The sequence below is a fragment of the Cinclus cinclus genome, chromosome 1 (assembly GCF_963662255.1).
Source record: "Cinclus cinclus chromosome 1, bCinCin1.1, whole genome shotgun sequence".
NCBI lineage: Eukaryota > Metazoa > Chordata > Aves > Passeriformes > Cinclidae > Cinclus > Cinclus cinclus.
In genome coordinates, this window is record NC_085046.1 from 41984584 (window position 1) to 42009756 (window position 25173).

The window sequence follows — 25173 nt, forward strand, 5'->3', positions numbered from 1 at the left end:
CAGACAAGGAGAGAGCATTCATGCTAAAGAGTGCGGTCTCAAAATAACATCATTCTTGGTGTTGGTGAACCTTGTGTCCTGAAGCTAAACTCTTTCCTCTAGTTTAGCTAAAACTGCCTCGGAATTCACAAGGTGTTGCTTTCAGGAACAGGTATTATATTTGCAGCACTTTATACAGTCTCTTGTTTTAACAACGAAAAAGCAGAGTGAATTGCTTCTATAAATTAATTCCTCCTACAAAATTAATTGCTATGAAGTATGATTTTATTCCATTTATTTCCTTGTCCAGATTATGTTTGGACAGATGCCCTGCTTTGTCTACCGAAACATGAAAAGCTAATAAAAAATATTAAATTATGCACTAGGAACAGGCACTTAATAAAGCAGATGCCAGTGGTGGTGTTTGGGGCAAGCTACAGTAAAATACTGGTACAGGAGGGAGACTGTCTGTTGTAGATATTTTATTTTTCAAAACCTGAACAAATGAATAGAAGTACCTACGGAAGAAACATTATTAAAAAGTTGGCCATGATACTACACAGAGTTTGGGAGTATTCTGTGATGTCTAGTTGAAGGATGTATGTGCATAGAATAAGGTTTAAACTGAGGTTCTATGCAATTACTTTTTGCAGGCTCAGTGATTTGAAGGACAGTTTTCTTGCTTGCCTGAAGATAAATCCAAGTTGACCTGTTACTACAAATGGAAGGTTTTTCAAAGATGAGGCTTGGTGGAGCAGCTTCTTGGTGTTTCAATTATGGAAGGCCAACTTTGTGCTAATGTGGACATGACTGTGAAAAAGCCTCCGGGAGCAAGCCCTCGATCCTTCATTGCTTTGCTGAAGGTTCACCGCGAGCTTCTGGTCGGTAGGATCCGAAACACACAGTGTTTGATTGATAACTTGATTAAGAATGACTACTTCTCCACTGAAGATGCAGAAATCGTTGTCCAGTTTCCTACTCAAGCAGATAAGGTATAACTTTTGATTTTTTTTTTCTCTAGCCAGTGAAGCTTTTGGTTACTTTCAGTTTATCACCAGATTTTGAGGGTTTATCTGACAATTTTACATCTAGTATGTTTTCTAATCTTTGTTATTTTGGAGTTTTCCCACCCCAGTCTTCCTGGATAAGGGTCTCCAGCACATCCCTTTCCAACACAGCTGGCACTGATGGTTATGCCCGTTGGCAGCTGTAAGAACTTAGTAGGGTGATAATTGCTGTTCTGTCCCTCCCAGCTGCAGCTTTGTCCTCTGATAAAGAGATGGCCTCATGGTTGTTAGAGTATAGCAAGGAAAATCTGCTTTAGGATGCTATGGGACAGATCATCCTTTAGGAGAGACAGAAATTAAATGTTGTTTTAGAAGTTAATGACTGTTTGTTGTCTGTATAAACACTTTATTTTCTCTTTAAAGACCTATGTACGTTGTGAATGTTTCTATGGAAGATTCATGTATCCAGGCATATATAGGGTTTTAATTAATATTTGGACATCAGTAGCAAAAATTATTTCCTTTTGTTAGGAGAAAATTACTGTGTACATAGCTGGTCTTTGCATCATAACTTGAAACAGCTGAGGAGATTGTTTCCCAGACCAACCAATCAGGCAGCTTCAGAACCCTGTCACAGTTAGGGGCAGGAAAACCATAAAAAATTCAACAACCTTGGACTTTGCCAACAGTGCAGATTTTCATAAAATAATCATTCTTAACTGGCATGTTGAAATGGTAACACAGTGCTCACACTGTTTGTAGGGTCAAAGCTGAATAAATGCACACTGTGTGATTATCTCAATTTCTTATTGTTCAGCATAATATGCATGGTTGTTGTACCAAAGCTGAGGAGGAGGCCATGCATCAGGAGTCTAAGCAGAGACAGAGAGCAGGCCACAGTAGTGTAAGTGAAGTGGACTCTGTGGGAGCTTCTCTGGAAGGCATAAAATTGCTTTTTAGAGCATACAAATTGTCAGAAAAAGCTCCATGTATTTGCTGTGCTGCATGTACATCACCCTGATTTAAGCTCACAAGAGACCACAGTCTCTGGAAACCCTTTGTCTAGTTTAGAACTGCATTCTTCATTTCTAGCAAGGGGATCACGACATTCAAAATGTGCCTCTGTCTTTCAGAGGGTTTTGTGCTAGGACTGCCTTGTACTGGTGCACAGAGATCACCCTCTGCCTTGCCTGTGGAGGTGACATTTTGTGGTGAACAGCTCCAGCCACTGCCTGGTAGCCATTAGTTTTGGTAATAACTGCTGGCAGTGGGGCCACTGTATACAGGGAGAATTGAGCTGCTGTGTTGGAAGGAGAAGTTGTAGGGTTTCGGTTCAGTGCTAAGATACAGGGAGGGATTCAGCCTACCCTGCTCTAGACCTGGCTGGATCCTGAGGTAAATCCAGATGTGACTGGAGTATTTACAGAACAGAGGGTGAATTTGCAGCACAGAGAAACCACCTCTATTTTCATTTTAAACAGCACAAGACTTAAAATACACTATCTAGCCAAGCTGAGGAAATCCTTTATGTTCCCTCTTGAGGGGTGCTATTTATCCATTTTGTTTCTGGTTATTTTGATTGAGCTACAAGTTCAGACCTTAACTTGCAGAACCAACTCTCTCACAGCATTCAAACACAAATGGCAGTTGAGTTTTGTGATGGTTCCAATTCAGAGCTAGGTTTTGATTTCACCTTTTTGAAGCACCAGTTTTGATTTTGGCCCCTTGCTCCAGTCCAGAAAGGGTCCTAAAGCAGTTGACAAGTATTACTGTGATAAAATGCTGTGTGTCAATGATCTTTCCCATGGTGTTTCTCCAGGTTCGCAAAATTCTAGACTTGGTTCAAAGCAAGGGAGAAGAAGTTTCGGAATATTTCATCTATGTCCTGCACAAAGTCACTGATGCTTACTATGAACTTCAGCCTTGGCTGGATGAAATAGGTTACGAGCCTTCAGAGAATATTTGTAGTAAGCCTGTGGTAAATACAGATCCAGGTAAGGTCATGCATCTCTATCCCTTCCCACAGAACTGTCCTGCTATGTAGGAAGCTCCAACCAGGTGACAGGAGAGTAAGTGTTTAGGCAGGCACAGCCAGGAAAAATAAATGTGTGCTTGCTAGCAGTGGTAGCCAAATTAAAAGGCACACTGTATAACACAAGGGTGATGTTGATAAATTACGCCCTGTTTTGTTAGACTCAGGCACTTTCTTTCATTTGTTTGTGGGTATGTAACACAATGGCAGAACCACCTTGTGCCAGCTGTAGTATTTTCTAGGCCTCTACTACAATTTATTAGCAGCACTGTGATGTTTTGGCTATGGGCTGGCCAGTATTTCATGATAAGAAGAGTCAAGCAATGAGGCAGGTTGCCCAGGGAGGCTGTGCAGTCTCCATGCTCGGGGACAAAGCCCTGAGGAACCTCATGTCAGAAATGATCCTGTACTCAGCAGGAGGTAGGATTAGACCTTCTGAAGTCACTTCCAACCAGAATAAATCTTTTGAGGTGCCTGGCACTTGGTTTCTAAAATGCATGGCTTCTATTTGCAATAATATAAATTACTAAAGAAGTTAGGAAAGAATAACCACCCACCTGAGAGAACTGCAGGTGGAATATAAGTACAGTGAAATTAGCGACCAACAACTCCAACAAGTCTTTGCAGAGAGTTAAACAGCCTTTAACAAAGGGCCAGGGGCTTGTCTTTGAGTCTCAGCTGAAGGACAGCAGTCCCTTAAACCAATGCAGCTTCAGTACTGGCTTTCAGGAAGTGGTGGCTCAGATGTGACCTTTTTTTAGTACCTGAATTTCCAAAGTGAGTGATGATGGCATCACAAATAGAATTAATCTGCCAAAGAACCCTTTTCACATTAGAATTACTTTTGTTTATTACCCCCTCTGAGTTCTCGAAGAGGTGGGTCATTGTCTGCATAGGTTTTTAAATAATGGTCTCTTTAATAGTAGTTCACTGTCTCTTTAGTTAGCAGATATTGCCAGAAACTTAGACATGAGCTGGGACGGGACTCCAAGTTTGTTATGTTGTACGCTCAGAAGGAGGAGATGCTGCTTGAAGAAATCTACTCCAACAGTATTATGGAGCTGGTCAGTTTTACCAATGAGAGTCTTGGCCAGGTGGGTCAATTAGAAGCCCTTTTTGATGATGCAGTTGGGCTAATTAATGAAGATGGAGAGACTGTTTATGTCTATGGAGATGCAGGAATTGGAAAATCCATCTTGCTGCAAAAGATACAAAGCCTTTGGGCCCGAAAAGAATTGGACATAGGGGCCAAGTTTTTCTTCTGTTTTCGGTGTAGGATGTTTAGCTGCTTCAAGGAAGATGAAGCCATATGTTTGAAAGACCTCCTCTTCAAATATAATTGCTACCCAGACCAGGACCCCACAGAAGTGTTCCATCACATCTTGCAGTTCCCCCATACAGTTCTTTTCACTTTTGATGGCTTTGATGAGATCTATTCCAACTTTGATCTCAGCAGCGTACCTGAGATATGCTCACCCAATGAACCCATCCACCCCCTGGCACTGCTCATAAGCCTTCTCAGAGGAAAGCTTCTTAAGGGATCCAAGAAAATTCTTACTGCCAGGACAGGAACTGAGATCCAAAAAAACATCATTAGGAAGAAAGTGTTGCTTCGTGGTTTCTCCAGTAACAACCTGAAGGAATACACAGCTATGTTTTTCAAAGATGAGCGACGACGAGCACTGGTATCAAACCAGTTGGAAGCTAACCCAAATCTCTGCAGTTTGTGTTCAGTGCCTTTATTTTGCTGGATTATCTTTAAATGCTTTGAGCACTTCCACTCCATGTTTGACAGCCATGAGCTTCCAGATAGTTCTGTTACATTAACAGATGTGTTTTTGCTCATGATTGAAGTCCACCTGAACCGATCTGTGAAAACAAGTTTGCTGAAGAACAATATCAGAAGCCAAGCTGAGATGTTCAAATCAAGAAAGGAAAGTCTTCTAGCTTTGGGTAAAATGGCATACAAAGGGATGGAGAACTCTTCCTTTATCTTTGAGCAGGAGGAAGTCTCATTGGCAAACATCTCTGAAGAAGATTTGCAATTGGGCTTTCTCAGGACAGTTAAAGGTTACAGTGGCTGTGACAGTCAGGCTACTTATGAGTTCTTGCACTTAACCCTTCAGTCTTTTTTCACAGCTTTGTTCTTGGTTATGGAGGAGAAGGTGGGTACCAAGGAGTTACTTGAGTTTTTCAATGAATGTTCTTCCATGGAGACCACCCAGCCTACTTGCCTTCGTATCCCCTGGTTGAAGAAACAACTAGCAGGGGAGGATCCTTTCCAAAATAAAGAACACTTTAATTTTACCAACATGTTTCTTTGTGGCCTACTTTCTGGATCCAGGCAGAAGCTCTTCAGACATTTAGTTTCACCTGCGGTCATTAAGAGGAAGAGAAAAACTCTCATTACATACCTTGGGAAGAGCATGAAATCCCGCCTGAAAGGCTACACTCGGTCCAGGCTTAAAAGCTACAACCAGGTGCAGGTGCAGCCCAACTTTGTGTGGATGCTGAGGTGCCTGTACGAGACACAGAGTGAGAAGGTGGGGAGGATGGCAGCCCGCCGTATGCACGCCAACTACATCAAACTGGCCTACTGCAATGCCTACTCTGCCGACTGCAGCGCCATTTCCTTTGTGGTGCACCACTTCCAAAAGCACCTGGCTCTGGATCTGGACAATAACAACATCAATGACTATGGAATAAAGCAGCTGCAACCTTGTTTCAGCAAGCTTGCAGTGATCAGGTAGGAGTCTCTGTATGTAAACAGGTCCTTGTGTATTCTTTGTTTATTCCACAAACTGGTGGGCTGAAGGATCTGATCTCGCAAGTGAAGAAAGACAAGGATTAGTCTGCTGGAAATTAATGTTTCAGATCTTCTGAAATCTTTGTTCATTTAGCCACAGGAGCAGAGATAAGCTGTGAATTTGGAAACCAAAATGTAAAGGGTGGTAAGAAGGCTTTAGACGTACAGACTGTTTAAACCTGTAGGTTTAGTTAGCTCCATCTCAAATTGTATTGTCTCAGAAGAGGATTTCTATGAGAGAAGGTGCTTAAGGGAAAAAGGAAACATAAGGGCATCCTCCATTATCTGAAGGTTGCCTGAGGCCGTCTCTACCTTTGGTCATAAGAGATAAGGGAGGATCTCCTATTCACAATAACCTTTGATGAGAAGATCTGAATTTCTTGCTTTTGCATCCTGTCAAAATGATGACTGACTGACTTTCATAGGACAAAAGCTATCATGTACATCCATGAAAGGATGTAGTTGACAGCTTCAGTTGCAGTGTTTCCCTGAGGTGATGTGAAGGGAGGACATGGCTTGGTGTGAACAGGGAGAACTAGCTCCACCTCAAACATCACAGGCCAGATTGTTTCACCTCCAGCCCTTCAAGGTTGTACCATGTAGCTATATCTTACTTGTCCAAACATTCAGGTGCAGAAAATCAGGAACCTCATATAAATCTTTTTTTAAAGCTCCTTCAGCTGCATGAGAATTTTTTTTTTAACAACTGGATTTATTCCTCGTGTTTGGCTGTGCCTTGCCTTGTTTTCCTCTAGGAATAAATCAAAGCCAGTGACTCTTGGATTTTTCCCAGTTATTTGCAAACTGACTGACCTCCCAGCAGAAAGCAATAAGGAAACTCCTGGGAGAAATGTATAAGTACTTAAGACAAGACAGCGAAGACAAGGCCAGCCTTTCTTTCTTTCATTCTTTGTGCCTATCATGTGATCATACCATACACAATGTGATCCTAGCACCATCCCCAGCACCAAAACTGTTTTTTAGGTTGCCCTTCTGTCTTTATTTCTAGTGAGCAATTTCTGCAGGCCAGGAAATGTTGTTTCCAACAGCTTAACTATCCCTTTTAAAGAAGCAGACTGTTCTGACCTGTAGAAACTGGCTGATGTCTCCTGTGTGCTGGTGCATTCCAAAGGGACCAGGTTGCTAACTAGCAAAGGCTAGGGAGGCTGTTGGTGATAAGGGACTCTCAGCATCTTCAGCTACTGAGTTTGTGTGCAAACTAACTGTGGTCAGAATGTTTTCATTGGGACAGCTTTACCCAGAAAATATGATTCGTGGCAATTGGAAAGCTTCACTTGAACCTGTGAATTTAGTGAAGGAAAAAGCTTGAGAAGTTACAAAAAAACCCGAAAACAACAACAACAACAAAAAACTGACTCCAAAACAACTGTGAGAAGCATTTTTATTCTGTGATGACTGACATTGATTTATTTCATGTCTGGCTGGGACAATAAAATTAGAAACATATAGCACACCCATGGGAGTGCAGTTTTATTTTCTGGCCAGGGCTTTTCACAACCTTTATTTGGTGAAGGCTGAGTGTGTTGTGACTTTCAAGATGCCTGGCTTTCACTGTGTACTCAGAAGATTGCAAGACTAGTAGTTTCGACAGCTTGCTTTTGCTAGGGTATTAAGCAGACTTTTTCCTGAAATCACAGTAAGCACAGGAGAAGGGTGAGATGTTTATCTAGAGTCTGACTTCCTACATTTTATTGTTCTCAGTTCTATGGACAGCTTCCAGAGCATTACCTAGGAGATCTGGGGCTTTCTGATTTTTATCGGTTTTGGAATGAGCCACATGAAGCTGGGCTCACACTTCCCTTAACAGCTTTTAATATGTGGCATAAGGACCTGTTAAAATATCAGGGAAAAATGCATAGGCCTCCAGTCATTTGTTAACTCACTGATTATGAACATCTGTAAGATGTATTGATTCAGACTTCTCATTCCCTTCTTTCCAGGCTCAGCGTAAATCAGATCACAGATCATGGCGTAAGGATCTTGTATGAAGAACTCTCCAAGTACCAAATTGTGTCCTTCTTGGGGTATGTACCCAGCTGGGAGCTAAACACTCAGCAGTGACACTAGAAAATAAAACTCTAATGCTGTCAGTACTGACACAGCAGAGGTGATGTGGAAGCTACAGTTACCTCCTCATTTAAGCAAAGCAGTTTTTTGTGTCAGAAATGATTCTGTAATAGTTCAATGGGACAAGGACCACAGCTTCCTCTCCCATCACACTCCCTCACAGCCTCCTGCATGCATCAAACCCTTCTGTGACACAGTATGGACTACTGTCAGGTTACTGAACTGTGTGAGCATGCTCATTTTTATACCAAAAGCCTTCTGCATTTGTGTAGTTATACCCTGCTGTTTCCTCTACTGTAAACTGATTTATTTCAACTATGCAAAGCAGATACAGCTTGGTAGAGACTGGTGTCACGAACATGCAGTTTCAAGTGTCATGTTCATGATACCAGTTTCTCTCAAGAGCTTAATTAGTTCTTAATGAAGCTGAAGCTGGAAGGCACGTTAGCTCTGACTTCCTCTCTTGGCTAAGTAGCTACATAAAAATGACTTTTTGAAAGGTGAACATGAATACCAAGAATAGTTTTTTTCTTCCAGTGCCCTAACGTAAGTATAACTGCTCAGGTATCTGCTCTTCAGTAATATTTGCAAGGGGATTTTATGACTTTTAAAAGGGCAAAAGTACATTATGGTGTTTTGTCTTTTGACTTATCTTATGGAAATATTATTTCTGTACTAGCACATGAATAAAAGGAAGCTTTGTTTGCTTGTGGAGACCATTTATCTTAAAAATTCTATAAATATTCATTATTTGCAGTCTGGTCTCCTTGTATTTTATATCTAGCTCATCACAATATGAATTATATATCAAAACAGAAGTACAAGCAACTGTGAATATGTACAAAGCCGTGCAGAAAAGATGGATGCTATGTGTGCATCATAAAGCATTCAAGTTGTAAATATTTAACAGCAGTAATAACCTATTTTTACCAATGTGATTTTTCTTGAAGCTTATACAACAACCAAATCACTGATGTTGGAGCCAAATATGTTGCAAAACTAATTGAAGAGTGTTCAAGCCTGGAATATGTTAAGTATGTTGGATTTATTTTCCTTTCTACAGTATCCTAATTAAGGTAAAGTGACTTGAAAAGGGAGAAAGAGTAGAAAAAAGACAAAAATTGTATTTGAAATAAAATATAATTTAGGTTGCAGTTGTGTATGTGTTTTGCAGTAGTCTAGCAGTGGATGGCAGGAGGTCAAACTCTTGAATCCATAATCTTTTCTGGAATATAGCAGTGAGTTAAAGGAGTGCATGAGACCTGTTCTTTATCTAAATCCAGTCTGAGCACCTGAACAAGGCTTAAGTTGTGCATGGACCATGCTGCTGCTTCCAGCAGGCAAATTCCCTTGGATTTAGAACCAAGCTTTTTAGTGTCTGATCTTTTATGGGTCACTGGGGTCAGGCTGTGCTGGTGTCATACCTCAACTCTGGAATTCCCCAAATTCTCTTGGTGAGTTGTTCCCTTAATTCCTGGAACTTCCTCAGATAAGAGTGTCTGGCTATGCACATTGGTTGGACATAAAGGTAGATCATTAACCAATGATTTAACTGTGACCATAGCAGAAACAAGAGGTAACTGCAGCAATGTCAGCTTTTGGTGAGAACAGGCAGCCAGGGACTCTTGGGTTCTAGTCCTTGTTCTACCACTGTCTTGGTCTGAGACCCCACTCTAGCCACATCCTACCTACTTGAAATTTTTGCAGAATTTTGAAACCCAGGACCACTTAGTTCTTTCACTGCTTTGACAGTGCTTTGCTTATTTAATGCAGCTTTCAGAAAAAAAAAAAAAGCCTGTTGAGAGATGGTTGCTTTCAGGCTGCATAGTAACTCTAGAGATTATTTTGAGATAGAGTGCACATTCATATGCCTAAAGTCAGCCAAACAATACATTTTTATGTAAATGTAGTGGCTTGGGGGGGCTTGGGGGTTTGGTCTGTTCTTTAAATCAATATATATGCAATTATCTCTCCCCTGAACTCCAGCCATTTGATATCCACATAGGCCAAAAATAGAAGAGGCCTTGTGTAAAATGCCAGCCAGAGACTGACTGCTGCACTGACCTATGCAACTGCCCAGAGCCTGTGCTTACAACACAAAGACTTGAAATTACTGCAGTCTGTGCTTATCACCTGCAGTCTCTTCTGGAAACACAGAGTCAAGAAATATTCTGTTCCCTGTGGCATCATAAAACATGCTGCATGCAATTCTTGAGCTCTGTAGCAATTGCTGATACCATGGATTATATTAAAAACAAAGCCAGGGGTCCTTGCCCTGAGGATCAGTTCCTAAAGCTCAATTCTAACATACTGAGCGCCAAACCCAAGACTCTACTGCATTACTTCTGATTTGGAGGGTTGACATGCAAACTATGTAAAGATAACATAAAATTATGTCTTTTGGTCAAAGGTCAAGTGTCTGCAGTATTTTTTCACTCTAGGTTAATCTTTGCTAACTGCATGTAGCCTCCAGAGTTAATACGCCCTAAATACTTGTGTGGCTTTCTGAACTGGTGTTCTGATAGCTGCACAACTGTGACACACCTCATCAATTTATGTATTTTGTGCAGAATAGGAGCAAACAAAATAACAAGTGAAGGAGGGAAGTGCCTTGCCCAGGCCATCCAGAAGAGCAAGACAATGTTTGAAATTGGGTAAGTTCAGTGCTGAGGAGCACAACTTAGGGCTTGATCTTGGCCAGGCACTTATAAATCCCTTAGGATTCCTCTTTTTCATGCTTACCTTCTCTCCTGCTATTCCTTCCCTCCTCAGCAGCAGCATTCGAACAAACAAGTATAGGGGCATAGCCACATTTTGCATGGAAAAGGAAGGCTGCTTTGTTGTTCTTCAGTTCACACAATGTTTCGTTTTGGCATCTTCTTTTTTTCTTTTTCACTGTTCTTAAAGGAGAACCTTAAAGGAGAAACAAACAAACAAGAAGACAGTATGTAGAGTTAGCCACTTTCTTTATGGTAGCACACTCTTCTAGAGATACTTGGTTATTTTTAAGTCTGTGTGGTTTTATGACAATTGACACTGCATCTAGTTACTGAGTGACATTGTTACAACTGTCAAACCTTCTGCATTACTTCCTGATAAAGTTGTGAGTTGGGAGAATAAAAGAGAATTTACATCATCCTCTTCTCTTAGGCTGTCCTCAACTGCAAAGTGCTATTATTGGAGAGAGGTCTGAATGTACTCCAAACCTTTAGTTCCTGCCCTGTTTCTCAGGAAAGGTGCTAGGTTTGATTTTTTTTTCCCCCTTTCTGGCAAATCCCAGTTTTACTTTTCACTCTACAGGAGAACACATTTCTTAAAATTTAGTACTTGAATACCTGGAATTAAAAGCTCTGCTTGGCCATTGTGAAAATCACAGTAGGTGGGAAACATGAAAATCGGATTTGTATAATCAGATTTTTGGCCTTTTATTTTGTTGCTTTACAACATTTCACAAATACAGTGAGCAACCTGCACAATTCCATGTTGCTGTGCTGTACTTATTGTAGTTTCAGTGAAGGACTCCTGTTTTCTCCTGTGGAGGAAATGATCACTCCAAATGGACTTAGGATAGCTTGGACAGGAATGTTTAAATAGCAAGCTCTGATGGACAAGGAACTTACTGGAAGTCCATGTGTTCAGATACCACAGAGCTCAATAGATTTTAAAAGAGCTGCCAACCAATTATCCATAAGCTGAGTGTAGCTCTGAGTCATCAAACCATGATCTCTGTAAAAAACCCAACATCTTAGACCTCAGCAGAGGTGTTTTCAACCCTCATAATACAGGGTGAATTTTCGAAGTGGTTAGTCTGCATAGAAAGGATTTGACCAGATACTCCTAGTAAATGTTGATCAAATGTCTCCAGCTTGTACCATGTTATCTTCTCTCATAAAATACCCCTTTGTGTAAACAAGGGTAGTTTTGCAACTGGAAATACTGTTCCTTATGAGTGTGCAGCAAGGTGATCCCAAAAGCACTTCTGCTGCAGCAGGCTGTCTCCTAGAGCTGCCTCTGTGCTGTGGCCTGAGGGTGCTGGTGAGTCAGCTGAGGTTACTGGTGCATGTGCAGGGAGTGGAACATACCTGCCTCAGCGGGGAGGGTACCTGCCAGTTTTCTCACAAGCCTGAAAGACTGTGAAGTACTCAGGAAGGAGGGGAGAGAAACAGGAAGAATGCATTGCCAAGAGTCAGCAGGGAGCACAACTGATATCTCCTGTTCTCTCTTCACTAGGATGTGGGGTAATCAAGTTGGAGACGAAGGAGCAAAGGCATTTGCAGAGGCCCTGAGGAACCACCCCAGGTTAACAAATGTGAGGTAAAACACCAGCAGAGCCAAGCAGCTCGGTGTAGTGCTCGCTTTTCCATCCTGCTGTGAAGCAATGACTTTTCCCACCAAGTGTTGTCTTGGAATGCCATCTGGTATTGCAGCCTTTACTGGTGAGAGCAAGTCAAAAAGCCCTTTAGGGGGCTTTAGGCCACTTAGAAATACCACAGGACTGGCATCTTTTCCTCTATGTGCACCTCCTTCCCTCATGCTGCACAGATTTCTGGCATTTGTGAAGGCACATGGTCAGTGGGTGCCATTTTGATCTGGGAGCATTAGGAGAAGGAGGCACTAGTTGTCACAGGATTGGGTTCCCAGTGAGTTCATTATTAACAGTTTCTATTGAGAAAGTGAAGCAGCTCTTACCGAAGTACTTTTTAGGAGGTAACATGTTTGGGAAGGGACTGGGACATAATTACAGTTGGGCTCCTCCTGTGCTCCAGCGGAGCCACACCACCACACATTCAGTGCTAGTGAGATGTTGTCCTCACTGGAGTTCAGGGATGGATCTCAGACCAGCCTTCTGGAAGCCATAACACAGGTGAAGTTCGAAGCCCAGCAGGGGCAGAAGTCAGCAGTGTTAAACAGTCCATTCCCTGATAGACTTTCAAATGCTGGCTAGGGATTTAAAGATGTAAAGATGTTTTGGAGTCTCTCCACACAGCTGGAGCACTGGGTTCATGGTGACCCTTTCCATTTCCCAGTTCACTGGCCTCCACAGTGAGGGAACAGGCAAGGCTTCTTAGTTTCTCCACAAGGTGGCACATGCCACTAGTTTCTTCAGAAATACTCTGGGAGTTTGGGGATCTCTGGAGAGTTTATTGCTGCCACTTCAGATCCAGGGATTTCAGGGCTGGTGCCTTGTCCTCTCTTCTGCAGGCGGGTAGTCAAGCTTAAAAATTAAAAGCTGAACAGGTGCAGTGACCTAGATATATTTAAACTTAAAAAAACATCTGAAATAGCCATCTTGCCATAATTGCACAATCCATCCAGACACGTCAGTCTTGAAAGAAAACATTTTGAGCTTGAATCAGAGCTCAGGGATTCTCAGATGAGAGCAAATATGCTGATGAATGTGTTTTCAAAAATAAAGAGGGGTAACTGTGCTGTCTTGAGCTCAGATTTGCTGGCATTTGTGCAAGGGGAATCCTCTGCTCTGCAGTGTACTTACTCTTGGCTTCATTTGTTATCTCCCACTGGCTAATCTTGCACCATGATTTGAATCCATAGTAAGCACCTGTGGTAGCTTTATGTGAAGACCACAAGGGAAGATAATCCCTACTACATCAGTTTACATTATTTGCCATTTTTAGGCCCAGTCATGATGGGCAGAGAATATCTAGTTTAAGATGAAGCTAGGAGGGACTCATGCCAATACATATTTGTGCCATTGCTCTACTTGGTTCCCCTTTCTACCTTTTTTGAGGCCTTGCATTATTTTGAGGGGAGAGATGCTTTTTGAACTCCAGAAGCCCAGACCATAACTTTAACTGGATGGTTTTGCCAATGTATGTTCAAAGAATGAAGGGCAGACTAAGAAGTGTTTGTGGTTTGTAATGGAAAGCATTTACAAGCTCATCACTCCATACACAACAGAAGGTGTTGTACTTGGAAGAAGAATTAAGAATTTGGATGACTGGAGGACTTAAAGGACAAAGTGCCCAGTTTGTACAGGGATGACACACAACACTTTTGTCCTTGTCCTTGTTAAAAGCCTCAACTCTCCAAAGTACTGGGTGCAACTCTGCTGTCAGCCCCAAGAGCACAACTCACTGACAGCAGACCTTGTGGACTGTATGACAGATCTGCAGTCAGGTTGCAGCCTGTGAACTGCTCCCACTTGTAAAAGTTGTAAGGGCTCAGTCGTTTGTGAAGTATATGAGCCTTTGAAACACACAAATGCTGAGGTGTACAACTGTGAGGCAGATCATCCAGGATATTCCCTTGCATTTGGCAGTGGGAGAGCCAAGTGGTGCTGCTTCTTAGACATTTGTATCTTTACTTCACAGTCTCGCATTCAATGGCATCACGACAGAGGGAGGCAAAAGTATTGCTGAAGCCATGCAACACAACAATTCCGTGAGGATATTCTGGTAATTGACAGTGTGGTCTCTTTCTCCTCTGCTTCCTTTTCCAGAGCAAAATACCAATGCCATCACCCTTCCTACTCTCCCCTCATTCTTCTTTCCCTACCCTCATCCCCTATGCTTTCACTATCAGCAAGCTATAAGATATCCCTTAGGAAGAATGTGGACATGAGTAATAGATCAGCAGCACATGTCCTTTGGGATACATTCCAGTGACCCAGTGTCATGCCTCACTCTGCTCCCTCCATCTTGCTTTCCCCATCTTCTCTCCTTTTCATCATCTGAAGTCAAGTTCTTTGTCCTCAGTTTTTGCACGTCTTCAGTGTTCTTGGTATGTTTTCCCACCACACCTCATCCACCTTTTAGACACTAAAGCTTCATGAGAAAGTATCATTGGAACACTGCTCAGAGAAATAAAGATCTGATACTCTTGTCTCTTTTACCTCCAGGGCTTCTCTTCAGTATCTCTTTGTGTCCAGCCTTTACAAATTGCTCAAGGCAGGAACAGCACATCCCCCTTTGGCTGTCTAAAGCTAAGTCACAGACAAGCTGCAAATACAGGGGGCTGAAAAATAATGTCAGCATCCTAAGTGAACATTTTCTCTCCCACTTAGGTTGACTAAAAATGAGCTGGATGATGAGGCAGCAATGAGTTTTGCAGAGATGCTGAAGGTCAACAAGAAACTGGTGCATTTATGGTGAGTTACATTCCACAGTGGCACAGGCTCTTTGGCAGTCACTACATTAAAACTTCACCTTCCAAGTCTATGTAGGTCACAGTAACAGCTTCTGTGCATGGTCTGGATGCAGCTGACTGCTTGTAGACAGTTCTAACGGGAAGTTAATAAAGCTGCTGTCTAGCACTTGGAACCTGCTTTCATACATGGAAAAGTTCAAGCTGTTTCTGGTAAATTTCAAACTAATGATTGATTTCATCTCTCATTAGGGGAACAGTACCAGCCTCAAAATCAAAAGTCTCAAAAAAACCCCAAAAAACAAAACCAAAAAACACACCAAGCAGACAGCTAGAATAGAATAAGGTTATTACAATTCTTTCTGTTTATCATCATGCTATGGAAATAACTCTTCAGCTAAGAAGCTACATGACAGACACTTAAATACATGTCACGTTTGCCCAATGCTTTCTTTTTGGGCTAGCAATACACAGATGCAAGACACTCATCTCCAAGGCATCAATCCCCAGGAAACCAGGGATTATTTCTAGCAATCACAGTGAGACTTTTTACACTTCTAAGGAAAAGCAGTGTTGGTTTTTCTAATCCAGAGGTTGCCAATGGATGGGGTTGGGCAGATGTGAGCTGTAAAAAAAATAGCCAATAATTTCAAGTGATCAAGGGAATATCAGCCATGGAATCCCTTTACATGCTTTACAAAGACTTGGCTGACCACACTAGCACACTCCCTGTGTTAATCCTAGTTCTAGCCCCTTAGGAAGCATGCTGGATGTCATGGGTGCCAAGTACTCATAGCCTCTTTTGAAAGCAGCAGAACCTGTGGTGCCCATCACCCTGAAAATGAAAAGGCAGTGGGGGGAAGTGCTTGATTTATTTGTGCACAGATGCAGATATAATTCACTGAGCAGTCTGGGTTGAATTCATAATAAAACTTACCCAGCCAAAGCAGGCATAGTAATCGAGATAAATGTCTTTGTCATGGCTCACTATTGTCCATAGGTATCTGCCAGTGGACAAATTTATATTCTGCTTTGTCGATTACACCAGTGGATGCCTCCAAAAGGTAGTGACCTATATAGATAGTTAAACTTCAGGCTGAGTTAGTCTTTTTCCAGTAGCTGAAAGATTCTACTGGATCCCTTCGCATTTTGATTCATATACCAAGTGCAGAAACTCCTTTAATGGGAATGCCTCCTTCCCTTCCCCCTAAGAGATTGTTCAATACACTCCAATTTTCAGCCTCATCCTGAATCCTGAGGGATTCATGCAACCAGTCACATGGAATGGTTCAGCTATGGGGCTCACCATGGTAGACTGAAAGGTGAGTATTGAATTAAGCTAGGCTGATAAGTATTTTTATACTTATGCAGATGAGTGGCCTGTGTTCATCTTCAGCTAGTGGGATGGTCTACAGCAGTTAGTAAGAGTTACCTACTGCTTCATCAGTTTCACTGCTTGAGGGTCTTATGTATGTTTTTTTGTCTTCCCTAAGATCAGATGAGACATAATTTATAGCTGGTAAGTTCGCTTCACTGGGACTTGCATCTGCACATACCAGAGTCAAAATCAGTGCTTTATTTTTCAAAGATCTTGTTGGTCTGATAAACAACACTGGAGGAATTGGCAGCTTCTAGATCATAACTGCTAAAACACTAGGCCTACACAGGGTCTGTACTCAGAATTTTCTGTACATCACTTCAAAATGTCTCACAGTCCTCTTAGTAAGAAAGCAAAGCTGAGAGATTTGTTTGTCTCAGTCCAAATAGCACAATCCCATACCACTAGTGAACAGTTCATAGCAGAAATTTGTCAGCTGTGTAATTAAAATTGAATCAGTATCTCCAGAATGCAAACACATGCAAGATTAAAAGGAAAAGATTAATACTCTAAGCTCTGTTTCTGAAAGTGTATGTGGGGCATTTGACCAATACTGTGTACCATTCTCACAGATAAAATCACAGTAATTTTCTTGTGGCAGACAGCTTTGCTCCTTGATGTCAAGCTGAGTGTAGGTTGTACATATGCTGCAAATTAGTTTGCTTGTTAGGTTGACTTGAAATCCCTTTTTTTTTTAGGCTTATCCAGAATCAAATTACAGCCAAAGGGGTGAAGTGCCTCAGTGAAGCTCTCAAGGAGAACACGACTATTCAAGAAATCTGGTAAAGGTCCCTTTCTCAAAGGCTCGCTTTGTAAACTTTCTTTCCCTTTAAAACCCTACTGGCCTTGCTACTTCACAGCATAAAAAATTCTGAGCAAGTTTATGTGAGCCAGGAGTTGTAGTTCCAGCTGTGGATTTCGAACAGGTAAAAAGCCACTGCCATTGAAACATTTTCTTGGTTTACTATGTCTGTACCACTGATTTGCAGAATGTGTGTATTTGCAGAATCAGAGCCAGAATTTATAGACCTAGTATTGCTTGTTGTTTTTATTTTTAAACTTCTGAACACGTTCATGCTTTTCAGGACCTAGATGGCAAACAAGCAAGTGGTGGTTACCTTTACTCAGCATTACTAGTCTGGTTTGCAAATTGTGCTTGGATTTTTTTGGGTGGTGCTCCAAACATACTGAAAGTGCTAAGATACAAGGAGAGTCACTTTTTGTAGGATTTGTTTGTTCTAGATTAGGTGGGCATCACATAGTCACACGTGTACATTTAAGGTAGAAAACCAAATACCACATTCCTTCCCTTACCTCAGGGAGCTCAGGAGTCAATAGAACTGAGCTGGCCTTAGCACTGCTGCTTTATTATTGAACATGAAATTTATTTTTAAATATATGTATTTGTTTTAGTGAAAGGACACTGAATTCTTGCTTAGAAAGACAATGACTCACTGTCTGGCTAGTGTGTTCCCTGGAGATGTGGAAGAGGTACTTTTTTGAAAAGCCACTGTCAGCTTTCATCTATAGAAGAGGCATCAATTCCCCCTCAGATCATTCTGAATCTTCAGACTGAAATCTGTCTTTTGATTCTGGCCTGAATGTTCAGAGGCATTAATTAACCCAAGTAATTTCATAAATCTGAATGGTTTAATGGATGTCAACATTTCTAAGAGCAGCTCTTAACCAGGCTGCTCATTTTCAGGGGTATAAGTATCAATGCAGATTATCTTTTTGTAGCCAGAATTGAAAATTTTGCTATTGGACATTTCATGTTAATAATGCCTGAGTACTTCACAGAAATTTCTTTCCATGTTGTCAAGGAAGACATTAAAATGCTCTGGAGACTTTAAATGTCTTTAAACGAGCCCACCACATAGCAAGAACCTTTGTCAGCTATGTGCTACTTGCTGAAATGCAAGCAGCTGTGTTTCCAGTGCCGAGGTCAGTTACTATGCTTAGGTATGTGTGTTCAAGTTTTGTTTCTGAGGGAGAAGCCTTGTTCCTCAGATGTGCAGTGGGAACATCAAGTGGTGTATCCAGCCCTAACACCCATCCCCAGCTGAGAAGTGTGCAGCCCATGTGGCATTGCAAACCTCTTCACCAAAGCCTTGGAAAAACACAAGATGGCCAACAGTCACTACCTTACTTTCACTCACATCCCTTTTGTTTTACTCCTCCAGCTTGAATGGGAACCCAATAAGCCAAGAAGAGGCCAAAGCTTTTGAAAATGAAGAGCGGATCATTTGCTTTTGAATGAGGACTTTCCCATTTTGCCAAGTTGGTGGTAAAGGTTGCTCCTACACTTGGATTGCAGACTTTATAAAGGCATAAATCTACAGTGCTCATGGCAGGAGAGAGATACACAATAAGTTGCCTTTTTATGAACACACTGCACTCCCTCAGCTCCATCCCTTACCCTGCCTGTTATTCTTAGTCCTTTTGGTGAGTGGGAAGTTGCCTGGTTAAATAATTAATGTTTGTTTGGTGCTTTGAAGATGAACTGCAAAGTGTTAACAGACTAAATCCGCTGGCAGGTGTATGCATTTTGATAACTGAGTTTAGATCTATTATGTACAGTGATGTAAATAATCTCTTATTTATATACATAAATAAAGACACACAAGTATACCTATACAAGAAAGGGTGCAAGATGCACAAACTCCACCAGCTCTGAGTATTACCTGCCTCAGAACTGAAAATTAATATATACACAGCTTTACCAGAAATTATATCTACAGTAGTTGCTTGGTGCCAGTGTTTTGACCATGTATTCCTTCTTCCTGCCTAGAAATTAAGTCCCTATTTCTCCACTGACTACAGGCAGCATCGTAGACACTGCTTTTTTTTTGTTGGTGGTGAATTTTTTTTTGGATGGGTAGAAATGGATGCATCAGACTCAGCTTATTTTCAGTAATCTTTTTTTCCCATGCAACCAGAAGTCCTTACTGCCATCTCTGTAAAACCATAACACAGGCAGGAAACCATGTCTGCCTCAGATTTCCAGAGGGCCGCATAGAAACGGCTGCCTCCTGTTTCCACAGTGTTTGTTCTGGGGAGTGGGTCTGGAGAGAAATGTGAACAATTAATTAGCAGGCTGTTCATTGCCTTGGCTCCTGGCCTAGGTACCGTGCTGGTGGCACTATACCAATATCACGTTGCCCAGCATAAGTGGGGAGAAAGGACGATTGAAAATCAACTGCGTCAAGTAGAAATCCCTTCTCCCAGCAACAGGCAAGCACACGGGAGGATTGAGATTGGCTTGGAAAGCTTTTAGTCTGTGCTTGAATCAGTGGACAGAGAAAGGCAAGGGGCAGTAGAAATAATAAGGACCAGCAAGAAAACACTATCCTCCCTGCAATGATTATTGTTTAGGGAGTGTAACTTGAGAGGCTTTAAAAGAAACCAGTTTGCAAAGGAGTGGGCTATTTGATTATTTTTTGTGGGAGCTTTATAAACTCAAACTCTACCGCATAGTGTAGGGGGCAGAGTTTGAATTTATAAACCTAAAAGGGAGAAGTGTGAGCCATTTTCCTTCCTTCTTCCATGTTACCATCCCCCCAAACTTTGAGAAACAATTATCCAGTTGATGACTAACCCACAAAACCTTGGTAGGTTGGAAGAAGAACCTCCAGCTAAAATGCCAAGCCAGTGAACCCTCATCTCCCCATCTCCCAAATCTGCCCCATGAAGTAAAGAAAATGCCTGCTTTGCAGGCCAGAGTTTCTCCATTTCCTATGTGGTAGCAAACCTTTCCCAGCCCTCAATTCTGTCTACTTCCTTCAGCTCCCTAAGACATTTTAAAATACTCACAGGGCTTCTCACAAAACCTGCAGTTATGAAGGAAAAAAGGGGAAGAAAACCAGCTTACTTATTTTTCAGTGGTTCTTCCTCTGTGCCTGATTTTTCACAGGGAGACAGATGAGGTTTTTCAACCATGCCAAAGGGAACTCGGCTAACTTGAATGATTTCTGCACCTGAGCCATTTGTTTACCGAAGCAAAAGGGCACACAGTTACAGATGAGCTGGATTTCAATTGCCAAAACATCTGCCAAAGCAAAGCCTTTAAAGACTTCTCAGTGACTTTAACAAATCAGAGACTCATGCACCTTGTCAAACTGTGTTTTGCCAGCCTACTCTGATGGAAGGGAGAAGATACTGGTGTAAGGAAGGGCCTTCACCAGAGAAGTAATTCGCCTGTGTTTGAGGAAGTGTGCTCCTATTTTGCTCTAATCACAGAATTATTTGTTCATTTACCAGGTGGAAAATATGTTTAAAACTACAGTTCCTGTCCTCATTTCACTAATTGACTAAAATAGCTCCCCCCAAGCTTTCTAGTGCAGTCACATCTGCCCCTTTTTTGGGCTAGAGCAGCCTTTGGCATTGTTTGTAGTGACAAGATCAGCCCTGTTGCAAATTTTGTTCCATACCTGGCTGTTACAAGCTGGGCATCCAGGGGTTTTTGTTTTTTTTCAGGGACAGCAGCATTTACAGGGCTGCTGCAGCAGCTAAATGCAGCCTCAGGGTAAGTGGTAGCAGGATCAAGCCCAGCTCCACATAGGACAGAGTTTGCTAAGCTCCATGTAGAACAAGTTTCCCATAGATGACAGTTCCAGAGACAGAGCCAGTCACAGTCAATCCTTCCAGAGGTGATTTTGGGCAGAAAACACTTGTTTGGACTGGACTGAAGGTCTGAGCATAGCTCACTCTGGATTTGACAGAACCAAGGGGTTTCATAGCATCCTGCTCCCAGCTCACCCAGAGAAGGGGGTCTACTTCACAGAGCACATCACAACTCTGGGAGTCATGCTGGGCAAACTGGTTGCTGCTCTGAGAGCAGCCAAATGTCCCTTGTTTATCTGTATTGCATTTCAGTCTGAAGCTCCTCCTAGTCTTGCCGGCCTGTTTGTAAGGGGCATTGGAGCAACACTTCTGCAGCTTGCAGGGAGAGCCTTGTTTACTCAGAGACAACTGTAACTTTTTAAAGCCTTGTTTGTAATTTGCTGAAGCCTCCTCTGTACACTGTGTCATGTTTTTCCACTCATCCACTGTGATAATAAACAGCTTTTAAAGAACAAGCTACCTGCAAGTGCTCGGGCTTTGCTGAAGCCCTGTTAAAGAGATGCATGGCTGGATCAAGACGGAATAGTGACACCCCAATTAATTCGGGCTACAGACAAGAGAGAGGAGATGGCACAGCTGGAGAAGGCCTTTCATAGGTGCCACTGCCCATGAGGGGCCTTTCCAGAAGAAGGTGCCAGTCCAGTTAGGGGCAGCAAGGGAAAGAACAGTGGTACCTCAGGGATGTGCTGCAGCTGCGCTGTGCCCCTATAGTCTTCCTGCCACACTGACTGCAGGAGCTCTTTGCATTTCCATCTACTGTGCTGGGGGCAAAGACTTGCTGGCTTGAGATGTTACTACTTGTATTTGGCTAGTGCAAGCTGTGTGTGTTTACTGGTGCCAGATGACACTGCAACCCTCAAGGAAGCCCTGTCATGACACAGTACAGACCCACTCCAGTGACACACTGCCATGTCCTCAGGAAAGGGTGTTTGTCTGAGCCTGGTGTCTCACTTGGTGTCATATGTGTGTCCAGGTGCCAGACCACAGTTTATGACTAGCAGGGTGGTGCAAGGTCATGCAGCCTTTGCTCTTCAACCACAGCCAGCAGGGGATCCCAATCCCATCATCCCATGCTGAGGGAGCAGTACTGATGCTGAAATACAGCAAGACACCCACATCTGCTTTTCTGTAGCTTCATTCTGCTCCCTTACCTTGTTTCAGCAGACAAAAATGGGAGCCTGCTGCAAAGCTGTACAAATGGCTGCAGTCAGGCTGCATCAGAGCCAGGTGAATAGCAGTGAGGGATGGGTTTGCCATGAGGAAGGAGAGGTCACTGCAGAAACTGCTCGGTTTTCAACTGATGGAACGAGTAATCTCAGCACGAAAAAGCTGCAGCTGTATACAGAGGCCTGTATACAGGCTCAACTGCTGCTTTAGTAGGTAGAAACAAAACAGCAGGATTATGTTAGATGAAAATGGAGGCCAGGCTGGGAGCTGCCAGCTGCACTCAGAGACTCCTTGCTTGCTGGAGGCTCTCAGTTGCTCTGTGGGATAGGTCAGCCTTCTGAAAACACAGCAGAGCAACTGGGAACTGAGTCCTTCCTCACTTGCCAGAGTGCGAACAAAAGGTGAGATGCAGGGAGTGCCACAGGTGCTAGAGGAGCCCCTTTTTCATCCTGGGAAATTGCTGATCGAATCCCCCTGTGAATCTCGACAGGACTGAGGTCAGCCGCTATTCATTCTCCACTCCCAGAGGTAAATGAGAGCTGATGGCACCAGCTGCAGACGCTTGAAATAGCTGCCCTCAGGTACAATCGGGAGACGTGAAAAGGGATGATGTTTCAGAGAAAACAGCAGCTTCAGCTTCAGGAGCATCAAGGCATAAGAGGTCACAGCAGGTGGGTTAAGGAATGAAAATTGGTCTTACTCAGCCAGGGGCAAAAACTAAAGTCATTGCTTTATACTGGGAAAGCAGGAAATGTCCTGTGCCTTTTGCGGACAGGGAGGCCCTGGGTGATGCACTGGAAAACAGCAGTTTTTGGGCAGTGCCGATGCCACCTCACCCACTCGAGGTCAGCACCTGCAGGGCTCAAGCAACCCTTTAGGGTGGCGATACATAAATTCCTGCCACGCATACAGAGCCTGCAGCTACTGCTGCCACCAGGGCTGCTGGCAGGGGGGCTCCCAACTCCCCACTGGGGAGGGCTGGTCTGAGGAAGGTGCCATGCTTGCCCATCCCAGCCCCAGGACGGACAGCTGGCTCAGGAGGTGGCACGGCTCAAGGGCCGCTTCCATCTCCGACTGTGCCCCACAGCAAAGAAGCCTCGGGGCAGAGCTGTCCCCCTTGCTCCCGTGGGGCAGGGAGCCAGAGCTCCAGCAAACCCCTTGCAAACAACTAAATCATGCCCAGCCTCTCCTGCCTGGGGATTCCCCTGACACACTGCGGGCAGCAACTTAATTAGCTGCTAAAGCCTCTCAAGCGGGAGACTTGGACCTCACAGACTGGAGCAAATGAAGCTGTCACGCTTTCATGCTCCCATTACCTGCCAGACACTACAATGCTGAGTCTAGAAGGTGTTAATCCCAGCCCGGGTGACTTCTGAGGAGGGAGCGGGTGAGAAGAGCCGGGTTCGGGGTCATTCCCTCAGTGACACAGCCCGATGGGGCTCGGGAGAGGCCTGGTAGCTTCCTTTTCCCTCTGTTTGAAGAAGCGAGGGAAGGGAGGGGGGAGGTTTTGTTAAAATGGAAACGCGTGTTCAAACAATCAGCAATCTGTAAATAGGAAGAAACGAAAGCAGGGCAGAAGCTGGACACAGAACATGACTCGGAAGATAAGGGGCCGAGTGCGGGGCCGCACGAAGCACCTGCCGTTTGCAGGGGGCTCCGCTGGGGCCCTGTCCCCGCGCCTCAGACCTGCCTCCCCTGCGCTCTTGCCTTCACGAGGAGTGAGTCATCTTGCGTCAACTGAGGATGGGCTTTATGCAATTATTTATTTATGTCAAACCCTCCTCCCTGCCACCACGCATCCCTGATCTCATCCCCCTCAGAAAACAGATGCTTTATTACATGAGGGCTGGAAAACTCCGTCTCACTTGGCTTGCTGAGGCTCCTTGTTTCCCAGTGGCTGGCTGGCAGGCAAGGAGACAGCAGGAGTGAGCTGCACAGCCCCTCACAGGCAGTGTGCTCTTGTTTTGCTTTCTTGGACACCAGCACTCCTCTCCCTGCAGGATGGGAGGGAGCTGGGAGCCTCCTCTACTGAACAAATGTTTTGGGGGATGTTTGCAGACACCAGCAGGCTCCAGCCTGCACGCCCCAGGCATAGACATTGCTCAGGTGTCCTAGCCTCAGGAAGAGAACGAGACCTTACAGAACAGGGTGCTCAAAAGCCAGGGGAGGAACTTTCCTCTTTGGCTTGTGTTGATGCAGGGGACTCTTCCCACCTTCCTGCTCTCTTTGCTGCAGGCTGTGTTGTTTCCCTCTTTCTGGTAAAAACAACACAGCATCCAGAAGTCATGGACCAGTGGCTGTACCAAATACACATGCACACATACGTGTACAGCATCACCATCTGTTGCTGACAGTTCCCAGGAACATCCTGGGGCCAGCACAGCATCCCAGTTCACCCTACAGGACAAGCCACTTGGGCAGAGGTGTCATGTCCCATGTCCCAGCCATAGGGAGGGAGGTAGGATGTGGTACCAACAGATGCCACTAATTTAAATTTCACACATTAAATCCTGTACCTATTGAACTGGAATGATTTCCAGCAGATTTTTCTGATGCAAAGCCAAACTTGGCTCTAGCTAGTTATTGATTCCTTCTATAACATAGCTCAAGACTAAGGAGGAAAACACAAAAATAGCCAGCAGTTATGGAATTCAGGCCTTCCAAAAGGCGACTGGGAGCAGTGACTGGGGAAGTGGGGAGGGGTTGTGGAAAAAATGTTACTCTAACAAGTTATAGGAACACGTTCCTCAGTTATTACATCCAACTGCAGACTTAAGTAATTCATGCTTTAGAACTATTCACCTCCCACACAGAGAATTGTCCACTGGTCCAATTGTCACTGTGCTTTAGCAATGGCTTCAGCTACCCCCAGCCACACCAAAAAGGCTTATCTCAAAAGTGGAGCAAGCAAGGACAGATGCACAGCATTGGGGGTACCTGTGCCATAAATCCATGCATCACATTCCATCAGCAGCTATTACCAGCCTGC

General features: G+C 43.5%; 1 protein-coding gene across 1 annotated transcript; it reads left to right on the plus strand.

Annotated features, from left to right (window-relative positions):
* The first annotated feature begins 755 nt into the window (after window positions 1-755).
* Window positions 756-18650, plus strand: NOD1 (nucleotide binding oligomerization domain containing 1). The gene is made up of 11 exons (XM_062496686.1): window positions 756-971; window positions 2806-2980; window positions 3961-5764; window positions 7786-7869; window positions 8863-8946; window positions 10483-10566; window positions 12143-12226; window positions 14245-14328; window positions 14937-15020; window positions 17093-17176; window positions 18578-18650. Exons 1-11 carry the CDS (start codon window positions 756-758, stop codon window positions 18648-18650), a joined length of 2856 nt encoding a protein of 951 aa, XP_062352670.1.
* The last annotated feature ends 6523 nt before the right edge of the window (window positions 18651-25173 follow it).